Genomic DNA, 15741 nt, shown 5'->3' with positions numbered 1-15741 from the left:
TAAAGGCTCTGCAAAAAAACAAATAATAAATAAAGGCTATGCAGGATCAGCAGATTGGAATATCAAATTGGAGTTATTGCAGTGACTTTCATCCACTCGCCCCCATTCCTCTCCTTTTCTGAATATGAACAGAAGCTCAGAGTGGAAGTAGAGGACACGGAGAGTGTATTCCGGATCCATTCAGGATTTTCAAATGCGTTTTACATCTTTCCGCAAATAACGGATTTAATTCAATCATAGCATAAATAATCCTTCCTGCAATTTAATCTCAAGTGAGCATCTAAGGCCTGGAGTGACAGTAACTTGTACATGGGGGAAGGATGAGGGGGTGGGGTGGATAAACCTCAAAATTCTCTCCAAAAAATAAACCAATTGCCAAAGGATCCCTTTCTTACTTTTATTGAAGATGCTGAAAGCCATGCCAGTTATCCATGGCTCAAATTAACTCATTAAGAAGTTGTTGTGAACACAGCATGGCATATGTACACTGTATAATTTATTACACAGGCAGTTGTTAAATGGGGAAAACTCATTCATATGTCCGACATCAAGTGCGAATTAATTTTAATATATATATCTTGCAAAATTTACAGAGCACATGCATTCCAAACAAGCGTGTGAAAAGTTACAACGTTATGAACAGAACACACTTGTTAAAACGCACCCACGACGGATGCCCTCGTCGATCGGAGTGGCACAGACCTTAGCTTGCCCGGACGGTTCAATTTCGACGTGCTTTCAATAGCAACAATTCACTAAAGTACAGCTATAAACAGTTTTACTGTACAGTCAAATTAAATATTGCTCTCTCACTCTCTCTCTGTGTGTGTTGCCTCAACAAATTTCTAATGCAAGAAACAATTCAAGCAGCAGTGGACAATCGATATCAGAGACAAATACATTTCATGACGACACAATTTGTTCCAGTATAAATAGCCATTAAAGGTTTGTGTTAGATCCTATATTCAAATGAATGACACCAGTGATACACTGTTTAGGATGCAAAATACATTTACAATGCTAGCCTTTTCATACCACTTTCCTTCAAACTTCCAACAGTGTTAAGGTGCATGTGACGGAACCAATAGACATTAAGAAAACATTTTTAAATGACCTTTAGATGTTAAGCAAACACATTTTTCAAATAATTTAGTTTCTCAAACCATATAAAAGTTGTTCACTGAAATTAAAAATAAAGTTTAGGGTGCATTTTAGAGGCCTGGATGGACTATGGTTTGAACCACTGAGCAAAAGAATGAGCGAAGTGGGCGGGTGAGAAAATGCACAGGGAAGATAATCCGCTGACATTTGTCTAGCATCATTCACTACGACCATAATCACTTCCTGGCTAGTGTTGTGAAGACAATAAAAACTCAACTCTGCTTTCAACTACTCCATTAGGAAGCCTCTTACGAATAAACGGCATATAATAAGTTGAGAAAAACTGAGCCCAAAGTATCAATATCTTTACGGAACTGTTCTTGCCTTCTATTTCCGTTGCCGTTGTGGACACCAAGCCACGAGTCCGCTGTGCAAACTGCGTTCTTGCAGGAGCTGAGCCTTCGAGCAGTCTTGCAGTAGTTGACTTTTCAAGCAGTATCATCAAAAAAATTCCCAGGATCAAAGTAGTCTATAAAAACCAGCAGGATGTGGTTGGTGTTCCAGGATGGAAGAAAAAAAAAAAAAGGAAGAAAATAAACTGCCTTTGGCCTGGAGTCGTCAGGAAGGCTCTCTATGCATATGTTAAGTTGCTGGAAGGAACCGACTGACGATTTGAAGTGATCACAGCAAGATTAGTTTACCTAGTGCAGTGAGAAGATAGGATTCAAAAAGGTCGATGGCCACACCAGTGCGTTGAGCTCTGGATAGCAGAGAGTTATGAGAGTCAGAAAAAAAAATTGCATTTGCTTTTCACAATCCAAGGATGTGTACAAAATGGTCTCAAGCCGAGCATTTTCTCAAAGATGCCCGTCACTTTCAAAACCTTGTTGCTTGTGGACGCACGAGATTTCTGCAAGGCAGTGCAAATCAGAAAGTTGGGCAATCGTATAAAAATTGTTGCAAAGCAAACTGCACGAACCAAAATATATGCCGAGCATAAATTGAACGACGACGGTCACAAACACTGATAGAAAGATGAAATATGCTGAAAAACCTTGATTCGTCCAATTGTTTGGAATTTATAGATGGAGTAATACAAAACTAGACATAATTTGATGTCACGACGTCAACCAATATGCTCTCGAACACATCATGTCTTTGCTTACTCTAATTTTGACCGAAAACCTCAAGACCATTTGACCTCAATATCTCATCTGTACATATGCATCATGGTACATGTACTCGGTATAGTTTTTTTTTTTTTTTTTTTTTTTTTTTTTTAATACTGAATCGAGGCTCGTGAAAGAGCTAACATTTATTTCACTAACAAAACAACCAGACAAACAAAATATACAAAGAGAGGGAGCGGAAGACAAGATGGGGAGAGAAGGGGAAGCACACAACCACAACATTTGAGAGCAGGGAGAAGTGTGGGAGGGAGAGGGCTTGGGGGGAGGAGGCATGGGAAGGGGGGGGTAGGTGGTGGTCGATGTAGGAGGTGTTGTAGGATCTGAGTTGATCGTTGAGGTGTTGATCGTTCAAATCTTTACCTCGATAACATTTTTACCTGACATGACCTCTGACCTTTGATCTCGATGCTAAAATCGAATCAGTTCATCTTTGCATCATAATATGTACTTGTATCAAGGTTGGTCAAAATCCCATCACTGCTTCAGAAGTTATTGTGGCAACAGGATTTTACCAAACACAACCTTTGACCTCTTGACCTAAAAAACTAATCAGCTCATCTTTACATCATTATAATACTTGTATCAAGTTTGATTTAATTCTCTTCAGCTGTTCTCAAGCAACACATTTTTACCTGATACACCCTCTGACCTTTGACATTTTGACACCATAATCAAATTAGTTTATCTTTATATCATTACATATACTTGTACCAAGTTTTACTTGGTTGCCTTCAGCCGATCTTACATTACCGTGGTAACAAAATTCTATCACAGATGGATGGACAGCCGGACGACAACCAAAAACAATGCCTCCGGTGACTTAGTCAGCTTCGTCAGAAAAATAATCGTTTCAAAGCTGGGTGGCTGTTAAAAACAGAAGGGGAAAGGCGAGCTGCAGCAGAAGGAGGAAAGGCGAGCCGGGGCGGAAGGGTAAAGGCGAGCCGGGGCGGAAGGGTAAACGCGAGCCGGGGCGGAAGGGTAAAGGCGAGCCGGGGCGGAAGGGTAAAGGCAAGCCAGGGCGGAAGGGTAAAGGCGAGCCGGGGCGGAAGGGTAAAGGCGAGCTGCGGCAGAAGGGGAAAGGTTCGCCACGGCGGAGCTGTGAAGGCTCACCACGGCGGAGGGGTGAAGGCCCACCGTGGCTGAAGGGGGAAGGCGAGCCGCAGTGGAAGGGGAAAGGTTCACCACGGTGGAAGAGTAAGGTGAGCCGAGGCGGAAGGGAAAAGGCGAGCCGCGGCGGAGGGGGTCAAGGCTCGCCACGGTGGAAGGGGGAAGGCGAGCAGTGATGGAAGGGAAGGGAGGTACATTGCTGCAATGGCATAATTACCCTCACAAGTAAACAAATGTCACCGGATAATTTAATTCAAACATGCACCATTTTATTAAGTTGACCCATAATTCTCAGCCTTGCCAAGATGAAGTAAAGTGTCTACAATTTGCTAAAAGTAAGGTTTACAAAGTAAGAGAATCAAATATGTGGGTTTTTCCAGAGTAAAATAGACCTTTCTGGGAGTCCTCCCATCTCCCAATTTTTTTAAGATTAAAGATTACTTATATGCCCCTCCCCCATGACCCATTTTCAAACCACATCAGTGGAGTCCTATATATTTGAGGAGGATTGACGTTGAACAAAAAAGTGGTTAGTTCTAGTTCTTTCATCAAAATATACTAACATTGGAAAAGATAAACAGGTTGTTCAAAGCAGAAGGAACCTTTAACGTAGGAAGTACTGTAAAATAAACGAGCCTTCCTTACTACCACGCATGGGGAGGAGAGGGGGAGGGGGGGTGGGGGGGAGGTGGAAAACCACATCACCCGTTCACCATGAAAATTAAAGCGGAAGCATACAGTTAGGAGATTTTAAGGCATTTACCTCCAACTTCTCATCCAACTGGCATGGAGTGTGCAGAACTATATCCTTTCCTAAGTAGATACCATGAGTGGGTGGACACTTCTCCAACCAATATATTGTTACGTTTATGGAGGTAGGTAAGAGAATAAAGTAGGAAAGGTAGAATTGTATAGAAATAGTATGGACCATGTGACGTGTAGGAGCATTTCGATGTACTAAGTATGGAAAATGTAGCTTAAGGTTGTGTTTAAATGTTCATCATGCAAGGGATGATGCCGTGTTATTTAGCAATAGGGTTTAAGGCTAATTTCCCCTGTGCGTGAAACCCTCTGTCATTCCAAACGTTTTTGCTGGTACGGTCGGCAAAGTATGACACTGCCGGCCATTAATCACGCTCCATGGACACGGCCCTGCAAAGAACCACCCAGGAGAGGCAGAACAACATTGTACGGTGGGCGGAGGAACAGGGCTGGCAGGTCACGTCTCCCGAGTGATGCTACCGAATGACGTGCGCGAGCTAGAAAAAGCAGCTTCGCTATTGTATCTGACCGAAAGAGAAGATTCACAATTGGTTTGGTGAGCGCGAGCGGCAGCAAGAGGCTGCGTGATTGGTTCTCGCTGAAGAAGAAGAGCGCGAGTGGTTCTTGTTTGAGAAGGAGCCTGGCCCTTTTGGTGTTCCTGAGAAGAGAGTGTTGAGTGCGTCGGGATCGTGGGGGAGGTTGGACTGTTGGGCTCTTTGGTGGGCTGGAGGCCACGCTGTTCTTCCCAAGTGGAGGAGAAAGAAAGAGCGCCGTCTTTACAACTCGCCTCATCCTCGGGCGCCCACGGCACCTTCGACACGCGGCGTTGCCACCATTTTTGCTTCGCCAACTGTTGATCCACTGTTACGGATTCGTAACTTCCGTTATTGTGGTTTTCACCCACTTGACATAGTTCTGATCTTATGTACTATTATTATCTTCAAAATGTTTATTATTCAGGAACGGTTATCTAAAGTTAAAAAGGCTAACTTTAAATGATACAGGAAACCGACCCGGAGAGGTGAAGAGGAAGAAGCGGCGCGAGCAAAGTCGGAGAAGACGCGTGATGTCAGCGCTCCGTAACGAGCAAGGTCTACCGACGGTCGCGAGGGAATTTTGAGTTCCTTGAAAGGACATCCTGCGATAGGAAGTATCGCTGGAGGGGGAGAAATCTGCGTAGTCAGATTTGGGCTCTGATTCCGACGAATCCTCGCCTCGCCGCATCCGCTCAAGCAGGAGCCGTCGGCCATTTTGAACCCCGCGCTTCGGATACCAACGAAGGTTTTGCCGCGTCATCTTCACACCAACATCCTACCGTCTGTCAGGGATGTGTGTGTGCGACCGCTTCGTCTCCAACTACATTGCGGGTTGCTGAGGGAGCGGTGAAGGTGCGCCTCTGGAGGGCGCCCTTGTACAGTTTGGCGGGGCGATCTCCAAGGCCAACTGTACGCGCTTCGGATATCGACTGGAGAGCGAGATTCGGGCTTCGACCGGATTTCGTTCTATCGACCGCTGGAGTGAATCACATTCACCTTGGGAAAAGTTATAGAGACATTGAGGAGTGTCCTTTCACTCGCTGGCAGAGCAGTGAGTTACCTGACTTTATATAAGATATATATACAGTGCACTCTTAATGGCCATCTGTTATCCTGTTATTCCTGTGTGTGATTTCTAATACAATTTTGTTCATTTATAATCATTGGTGTGGTTTCACTATTTATTTTCAACACAGGGTAATATATCTTTCTGCCGGGGTTCCTCTCGAGGTTCGGCGGTTACCGAGACCAGGAGATTGTAGAGGACGCCGTAACACCACAAGATCCATTTTGGGGCCAGTTGAGTGTGCCGGACCATTAATTTTATTTGCCTACTTTACCCTGTGTGCTTGTTTGTAACTGACTGGAGGTATCTGAAAAGTTAGCATTTTTACCTCAGCTTTATTTTCGTGTTTTCATTCTGCTCTTATTTTATTATAAATCGTTATTGTACATTTTTATTTGACTTGTTCCTGGTTTGAGTTTTGGAATAAACCTATGTTTCGTATCGTCAAACGTTTCGTGTCTCTTCCCTCTCGCACGCGCAATAACCGCCATTATTTGGAGGTTACCTCGGGAGTTAAAGCTGGTTTGGCTCATCCGTCCAAGGCTGGTGTTAACTAGCTACGGATGCGACAATATTCTAGTTTTGTATTTTTTATTAATTTTCTGAAATTTGTAGAATTTGTTTTTCGCTTGGAAGTTGTGGTTTACGGTGTGTAAATAAAGGTGGAAAAAGTCTGATTTAATACATTTTAATTCCAGGCTATAAAGCAACAAAAGGTGAAATTTTTGAAAGGTGGTATAGACTTTCTATAGGCACTATATGTATGCTAACTCAGAATGTGCATGTCTAGAAGGTGAAACATTAATGATCCATACATTTGACATCAATATTCACCATCTTACTATAATTCACCAAATGTCCGTCTGTCTGTCTGTCCGTTCCCAGGTACCGCAAAAACGGCTGAATCGATCGCAACGATATTTGGGGTGGGTAATCCTGGGACTCCCTGAAATAAAATAGGCTATATTGTTTTTCCAATTTTTCCAATTTTCCAAACACGATGGAATAATATTTACCGATATGAACAGTGATGTGGCTTTTATTGAAATTCTACAAATACTGTTTAGATTTTGATGAGAATTATGAACCTGCCGCAAATGTGGAAGTGGACAGATGACGGCAATGTGCGGGTTTGATAATATCCCAATACAACCGTCATTCAATCGTAATCGTAATAACCATGCCTGGTAACTTGGGGCTTCCCTCCCCCCATCGGTGTTTTGTCGATTTGGGTTCTTTCCTTCACTGTATCGCTCGTTTCTTTTATTTTATTTTCTCCTCCTCACCTCACCTCCCTAGACAAAGAATTCTATATTGATTCTTTCTCTCCTCCCGGACACGTTTGTTCGCTCTCCCTCCTCGGCTCGACTTGTGCCCCGCCCCCTGTATCTCGTTTTTCTTCCGCCTCTGCTCCTTCTTTCTCAAATCCACGTTCTCGCTTGGAGACTTTTCCCAGATTGTTTTTCATGGTTTTCATGGTTCTGTTTGGATATTGTTGGAATATGTTTAAACCGCAGCCGTGATGTTGACGCCGCGCCTCCCCCCCCCCCCCCCCCCCCACCCCCGAATTTCCATGTTTTAAACGTTTCCCAGTGTGTACCCTGGTCAGAATAGGTACACCGTATCCCTGCGTGTCGTAAGAGACGACTAAGAGGGTTGGTGTCAGGAAGGGCATCCGGCCATAAAAACATTGCCTCAAAAAGAGAACCATGACAATTACAACTACATATGGGCAGGGTGCAGCCCGAAGTGGAGATCGGTTTCTGAGGTTTGGGACATGGAATGTAGGGACAATGACAGGGAGATCAGGAGAAGTGGTGGAAGTATTGGTCAGAAGAAGAGTGGACATATGTTGTGTGTAATAGACGAGATGGAAGGGAAGTGGTGTGAGAATGGTGAAGGGTAGGCAGGGACAGAAATACAAGTTTGTGCGGCAAGGGTGCCCGGAGGGCGTGAATGGTGTTGGTGTCCTGTTTTCTGAGGAGTTTGTAGACAGTGTGGTGAGTGTGACTAGAGTGAGTGATAGGTTGATGATGGTGAAAATGATGATTGGAAAGCTCTTGGTGAACGTCATCTTGGGATATGCTCCGCAGGTTGGTCGAAGTAATGAAGAGAAGGACAAGTTCTGGTGTGCGATAGAGAAGCTGATGGAAAACGTGAAAGATGAGGAAGTTGTGGTGGGAGGAGACCTGAATGGACATGTGGGAAGGAGTATGGACGGTTTTGAGGGAGTTCATGGGGGTTACGGATATGGTGTGAGAAATGCAGAAGGTGAAAGGATTTTGGAGTTTGCTGATGGAGCTGATTTGCTGATTTGTAATACTCAGCTCCAGAAAGAGGATAATAAGCTTGTTACATACACGTCAGGTGGGTCGACGACAACCGTTGACTACCTGATGGTGCGTAGGCGAGATAGGGGGCACCTCCGGGACACAAAGGTGATCCCGGGGGAGGAGGCTGTTTCACAGCACCACTTGGTTGTCTGCGACATAAGGGTGAAAGGTGCGAGGAGAGCTCGGCGGGTGAAGTACCAACCGAGAATGAAGGTGTGGAGGTTGAAAGAGGTGACAGTAAGGGAGGCATTAAAAGAGAGGCTGAGTAGGGTAGAGGATGATGTGGTTGAGCTTGAAAGTGGTTGGATGTCAATGAAAGCTAGTCTGTTGGGAGCCGTTGGTGAGGTATGTGGATGGACAAAAGGACCACCGAGGCACTCGGAAACATGGTGGTGGGATGATGAAGTTGGAAAGAGGATTGACGAGAAGAGGAAGAAGTTTAAGGAGTGGCAGAAGGCGAAGGGTACGGGGGCAGAAACAGCAGAGCATGAAAGTTATAAGGCAGCCAGGAAGGCTGCAAAGAAAGAGGTAGCAAAGGCGCAGGAGGCATGTAGGAAAATGTTCGGAGAACGCTTGGATTTGGAAGAGGGTCAGAAAGCAGTATTCAGGATTGCAAAGCACATAGTGAAAGAGAGGTGTGATGTGATGGGGGTGAGTTGCTTGAAGGATGAAGTGGGACAAATCATTGTCGACCCAGATGGAATTAAAGGAAGATGGAAAAGATATATGGAAATGCTGTTGAATACAGAGAATGAATGGGATGGCACTGTTACGGATTTATGTGAATTGATGTGAATTACTATTCAGGTCTTTGCTTATTAATGTGTAGTCGATTAAAGGTTGTTGTGATTAAAGGGTCAGGAGCCCTTCTGGGGAAAAGGAGACCGGAAACGGAAGAAGAAAAGACACGAGGTCCGGGAGAGGCGGCGATCTTCCTCTTCCTCGCCGAGCTCCGACGTGAGCGGGATCGATATTGAGCAACGTGGGGAAAGCTGCGTTTAAAAGCCCGTCTGGCGAGAGGAGTTACCGGGACGTGTAACTACCCCTTTACACGTCAAGTCGCCGTGGGTTCGTGCACGGAACCAAGCGTCCGGCACAGTTCGCCTCACCGTCTACAAGGACGCCTCCGGCAGGCGCCTTGGGCCTCGCACGCTTTGCGAGCCCCGAAGCCACGATCACGAGCACCGACCTCGGTGGGCTGCCGAGGAGGTCTCGCCGCAGCTGTTCCCGGTACGGGACGTGCACGGTGGAAGCACGTCCGGAAGGGTCCGTTCAACCGCCCACGTGCAGAGATCGAACTACAGGAGTACGGAGACATTGTGAGAGACATTGACCATGGAGGGAGTCGGGAGTGGGGCTCACGTGAGGAATGTATAAGATGGCCATCTTAGAGCTATTGTAGATGAGTTTACATCTTTGTAATATTGATTGTTGATTGTTGATGGTTGTTGATTGCTCGGGGAATATATCATTGATTATTCCGGATCCTCGGTGTGGGGTTTCTTATTGACGGGAATTCATATTGATTGCGTTACGAAAGCGCATAAATAATAGATCTTTCTGGCGGAGTTCCTCTCACGGTCCGGGGGTCACCGAGACCAGGTAGTCACCGGGAGGACCACGTAACACAACATAGAGAGTAACCCAGTTTTAGGACCGGCAGAGACGATAACTGAGAAGGAAGTTGAGGAAGCGATAAAAGCAATGAAGAGTGGAAAAGCGGGAGGGCCGACGGGAGTTGTGGGAGATATGTTGAAGGCAGCAGGAAGTTGGGGTGTGAAGAGAATGACAGAGATCTGTAATCTGGTGGTGAAAGAAGGCCGCATTCCAGTGGACTGGGAACTGAGTACCCTCGTCCCTCTATACAAGGGGAAAGGTGACCCTCTGGAGTGTGGCTCGTACCGAGCGATAAAGTTATTGGAGCATGGAATGAAGGTATTGGAAAGGGTGTTGGAGAGGAGGATAAGGAAGAAAGTGAAGATCGACGAAATGCAGTTTGGATTTATGCCAGGAAGAGGAACGACAGATGCGCTTTTCATTGTGAGGCAGTTGGAGGAGAAGTACATGGAGAAGAGGAAGAAGTTGTTTTTTGGGTTTGTTGATCTGGAGAAAGCATTCGATAGGGTTCCACGCAAAGTATTGACATGGGCATTGAGGAAGTTAGGAGTGGAGGAATGGTTGATCAGAGTAGTGATGGCAATGTACAAAAGAGCGCGCACAGCTGTAAGGACGAAGGACGGGAACAGTGGTGAGTTTGAGGTGAAGGTGGGAGTGCATCAGGGGTCGGTACTAAGTCCACTACTATTTGTAGCTGTGATGGAGGTGCTGGCTCAGAACGTAAAGGAGGGTTTACCGTGGGAGTTGTTGTATGCAGATGATCTGGTGTTGATTGCGGAAAGTATGGATGGACTGAAGGAAAAGATGAACAAGTGGAAGGAATGTATGGAGACAAAAGGTCTGAAGGTGAATATCGGAAAGACGAAGGTGATGGCAAGTGGTAAAGCATGTGGTGAGGTGGAAAGAACTGGGAAGTGGCCGTGTGCTGTGTGCAGGAAGGGTGTCGGAGTGAACTCCATTCAATGTACAATGTGCGCTGAGTGGGTTCATCAAAAATGTAGTGGTCTGAGAGGGTCATTTACCAGTGTGGCAGCTACATTCAAATGTAAGGTGTGCACAGAGGGAGCTGCAGATGGAGGAAATGTTGAGTTGGATCTTGGAGACGGCGTGAAGCTGGAAGGTGTGAAAACATTTTGCTATCTCGGAGACATGCTGAATGGAGAAGGTGGATCAGACTCAGCAACGGTTGCTCGAGTGAGATGTGCATGGAAGAAGTTTCGGGAACTGAGTGGCGTGCTGATGAGGAGGAGAGTGTCGCTGAAGCTGAAGGGAAAGGTGTATGCTGCATGTGTGAGAAGTGTTATGATTTATTGGAGCGAGACATGGGTAATGAACGTAGAGCAGCAACGAAGGCTGGAAAGGGTGGAAATGCGAATGGTTCGATGGATGTGCGGAGTATCGTTGAGAGAGAGGAAGACAAATGATGAATTGCAAAAGTTGATGGGAATATTGCCTGTGATTGATGCTGTGAAGAGGAACAGGTTGAGATGGTTTGGTCATGTGTTGAGGAAGGATGAAAGTGACTGGTTGAGAAGAGTGATGGAAATTAATGTAGAAGGAAGTAGAGGACGGGGAAGACCGAGAAAGACTTGGCTAAAGATGGTGGAAGAAGAAATGCGGGCAAGGGGGTTAACAAGGAGAGATGCAGAAAATAGGGCAAAATGGAGAAGATTGTCATGGGGACCGCAAGGCTAACCCCCGCTCTAGCAGGGAAAATGGCCTTAAAATGCATGTTGTTGTTGTTGTATTCAATCGTAATGTTTAATCGTTAAACGTTAATCCTGTTCATCGTTTTGTTAAAGTATCAATTGATGATTGGAATTGAGTGAATACAATTACGATTTTGAATTCGTAATTGTATTCAGCCAACCATACGGAACTTCACATCAGGATTTAAACATTTGTTTGTGTCACGAATGTTGTTAAAAGTTTATTTTTTATATTAATGTTATTTAATTTGTGATTGGAGTTATGCTGTTTGGAATGAAAAAAGAGATATCGAGTTCAAGTGAATGACGGAATGCCGTCACGGTTTCACATTCGAGGCGTGATATTCGCGGATCGCCATATGAAGATTCGCCATTGACTGGGAATGGAACACACATAACTTTGTTTGCGAACGGGTACGTTTTTCATGGAAGTCCTTCACAAACTTGCTGTCCATGTCTGACGTGCCACCGAAGGTGCTACAGGAATGTGGAATTTATTGGTTTCATGCTTTAGCATTCGCCGTTTCTGCATTGTCTGTTTGCTTCTGGCCACCCACCCGTGCGTAGCACGGGTACCTCCCTAGTTATGAGAAATTCATGAATGTGTGAAGATTTGTATGGTATGTACTTTTTGCAAATTTCAGTAAAACTACTTTTTAAGTACAAATTTCTAAATCGAGCATATATTAGCTACAAACTTGGTACAGGGACACAATCTATTCTATGTTTATGTTTTCCTGTTATTTAATTGATAAATTAGAGCAAAGAAAGTATTTACTTTACAGAAGTCAACATTATGAAGCACCATTGATGAGCATTTTGAAATTTTCCCAAAAAACGTATTTCCCCGAGTGAATTTGTGAGAATTTTAATTTGTGGCCATTTCAACTCCTCATAACGTGTTTAAAACACAAATATTGTTATCATAGAAAATGTCTAGGTCATTGTCAATTTCTACTGTACCATGTGCAGCTCTTAAGAGGAAAGTATTGTTAATTATAATTATTCGCAGTTTTATTCAAGTTCACTGTTTGTGTTCACAGACTTCCTCAATAAAAGATTATATTTGCGTAAAAAATAAGCCTGGATGTTCGCGGTTCGTGCTGGACCTGACTGAATCATACCAAACAATTTTTTTTTTTAACAATAAATGCTTCTTCATAGATTGATTCTCAGCATTTACAGAATCGAGCATCGACAAACCCCATGGTTGGCATCCCATAGAGGGGGTGGCAGGGGTAGGGAGTGGGGTAGCATGAGTCCCCTCTGCTCAACAATCCTTTTTGTTCTCCTTGAATATGTTTGTCTCGCGATCAACTTTGCCCTCAATTTTCAAATCTGTCAAATTAAAACACGGAATCAACTGGTATAAGAAATCGTGCTCGGTTGATGACAATCAAGACAGGATGGCGAGGAGAAAAGCAGTTTGGCAATCCAATTACTGAGCCGCCATATTGACATTTGTGGAAATTATAAAAAGTGGTCTAATGGGGGCCGTTGGGGAGGGTGAGGGTGTAGGGTGAAAGGATGTATTGAACACATACAAGTTACAGCTTTAATGAATGGAAATCTGCAACAATAAAGGATTCATTTTTCTTTACACAACAGGCAAAGATAACAGGAAATACAATTTTACTTTGGGGTATATCCACTCTTAAACAAATGTCAATCAATTTGTCTTCAAACAAATCAGTGAAGCCGCATCGGACTCTCAGAACACGTGACTGGCACAATGACGTCAGTCTGTACATCATTACAGACTACAGTACATAAGAATGTCAAATGGATGCAATAAACACATCGATAGACTCAGCAGCCTGAATCACATGATGCATTAAACAGTCTTCAAATTTAGGATCTTCAAGATATTTAAAAACACAACAAGTGGATATCAAAGCAATAATTTCCTCCCTTCAACAGGTCATCAATACACATCTTGAATTCTTAAAGGAAAATTAAATAAAAATGCACACCTTACACCCGAAAGAGGAATTATTGGCATTTGAACAGCCAACTCAAATGACTGTAACCTGAACAAGGTGCTCACCCTGCGATGATGTACAAGGGATTCGGTGCCATCTACGCCCGCATGCGCAGCTGAAGGTCATTAAGCCGTTGACAGTTTGGTGAAGCCATGTCCTGAGCTTTTTTGTACAAGTTAATGTCACCGAAGTAACGGGCCCTAAAAACGAGGTTCTCTTCTGTGGGGGGTTTGAAAAGACAGGTGAACAAAAGTGGATTTAGCAGTACAAGAGGAATTGAAGCAAAACAAACTCTGCGCACCAAAATATGGTAAATAATTAATCAATGAGTGCATAGCAAACCGAGGGGCAACACACTCACTTTGCTGCTTCTCCTTCCAACAGTTGCTTCGTAATGTGAGCATGTACTCATCCTCAACATTACGTTCGATACGTTCAAGTGATTTCCCAGTGTATTCCAACGTGAAGTCCCTGTCGACGTAGTACGTGATGCTCAACTGGTCCGTCTTCCGTAGCATCGTGTGTCCGAGACCCCTGCACGACCAGGAGCACATGTAGGTAGTGCTAATTATGCAGATTATGAGCTCAAAATACCAGCATACAATACTCTACTCTTTTCCAAAAAGGTGAATGTGTTATTTCTAACATCTACAACCAAAATGAGCAACAGACAGCGGCTTTGCCCCCGCATCTGAAGGAAAGTGTGATCAATTATGTAGGAAGCTAGACGAGATGGCGTGCACTGAGAAAGTTGACAACTAAGCTGTCCTGCTGAAACGTGCCAATGGCCATTTTCATAGGCTCAGCTTCATGCCAATCTATGGGGATCATCCATGCTCTTATCCTTTTAATGCTGAACATCAAGGAAGGAAGCAGCACGTCAAGGAAGGAAGCAGCACGTACCATTTTTTAAGTCTTTGGTATGACTCAGCCAGGGTTCGAACCGCCGACCTCCCAGACGTGGAGCGGACGCTCTAACCATTACACCACTGAGGCTGGTTCAAGCCAATGTGGACAACCAAGAAAAACAATAAAATAATCCATGAGTAATCCCACTGTATTTAAGCATAGTATCAGTCTACCATTCATTCCACCAGCAAATGAACTGCAACCAAGACCATATACACTGCAAGATGTTGTCGCATCATATACGAGGGGCGTTCAAAGGGTTCTCGGAACAGGATACTCACGATAGTTCATGATATTTTTGTTCAAAATATAAGTATGTACGAGGGTCGGTATGAAAGCAATCAGAAATGCCTCTATTTAGTGTTGAATATCACCTCAAACGTTTATATAAACTTGCCTGGAAATTCGTGCATACTTGCTGAATACCTGCTTATTTCCCACATACGTCCCGTCACGATCAACACATGTTTCCCGCCAATGAACGAGGGCATGGATGCCCGTACTGTACAACTCCTTGTCACACGTGCTTAGCCACATTGCATGCCGCCTCCTTTGAGCCATCGTCACCCTCAAAATGGCGTCCAAGCAATGCATCTTTCATTCAGCCAGGATGTGCAAGAACCAGGCAATACCACAAGGTGGGACACCACAGTCCATCCAAATGATGATTTATTTTGTGGAACGCAGGCTAGTCTGTGTCCTGGTGTGATCCGAGGTGCTGCTTGGCATAAAGTCGGCAAAGTAAAATAACTTTGCTCATCCCAGAACACAGTAGCCACCACTTCTGCAGCTGTGAGTTAAGTCTTGAATTTCTTTCACAGCAATTCAATATGGCAACACTCCATTGATCATCACTTTGTTTCTGTTTGGAAATGGTGCATCTGACCATTGCATCTGAAATGGTGCACACCCTGGTCTCTTCCGATTTTCTTTGCAGACCGAGTATAGACTTAAGAGAACCCAAGATCCTCAATAATACTTATGACTATTGCCTTTCCAATACAAACTGCTTTGCAAAATCCTACGTGGTGATGCATCTGTAATGAAATTGTTGTTCCTAAGTTGAACCCAGGTGTGATGCTCTCGCTAACCACTGAGAGGCGTCTATAAGAACTCGGACGACTGCTGCTCCGGCACACTCCTGTGACATTTAATCCAAGACGTGTAGACTCGGATGGTGCGTGTACGTAGATAATCTAGGCTTGCTTGCATCGATTGATATTACTGAACTTTCTTTATGATTCCATGATGCTGATATATTGCATGATTGTATTTCTACAGGATATTGCCAGAGATCGAATTGTCATTAAACCTACCTACAGGACAATGTCGTGGAACCGATTGATTTCCACTACAATTTCCACTACAAATGGCTCAGGCTATTATCCCACTTATGATCGAAGGAATTTTTGCTCGGGCTTTAATCGAT

The 15741-nt window shown here is 44.3% G+C and overlaps 1 protein-coding gene across 1 annotated transcript in view; it reads right to left on the bottom strand.

The window, feature by feature from the left end:
* Positions 1–383: 383 nt before the first annotated feature.
* Positions 384–15741, bottom strand: part of LOC137425455 (dnaJ homolog subfamily B member 12) — an 80193-nt gene continuing 64835 nt past the window's right edge. The window contains 3 exon segments of the mRNA XM_078776661.1: positions 384–2011; positions 13469–13622; positions 13765–13937. Coding sequence (XP_078632787.1) covers positions 13501–13622; positions 13765–13937 — 295 coding nt within the window. The 3' untranslated portion in view covers positions 384–2011; positions 13469–13500.

This window comes from Myxine glutinosa, chromosome 4, assembly GCF_964187855.1.
Source record: "Myxine glutinosa chromosome 4, kmMyxGlut1.1, whole genome shotgun sequence".
Taxonomy (NCBI): Eukaryota; Metazoa; Chordata; class Myxini; order Myxiniformes; family Myxinidae; genus Myxine; species Myxine glutinosa.
This window is presented reverse-complemented; position numbering and strand designations above follow the sequence as displayed.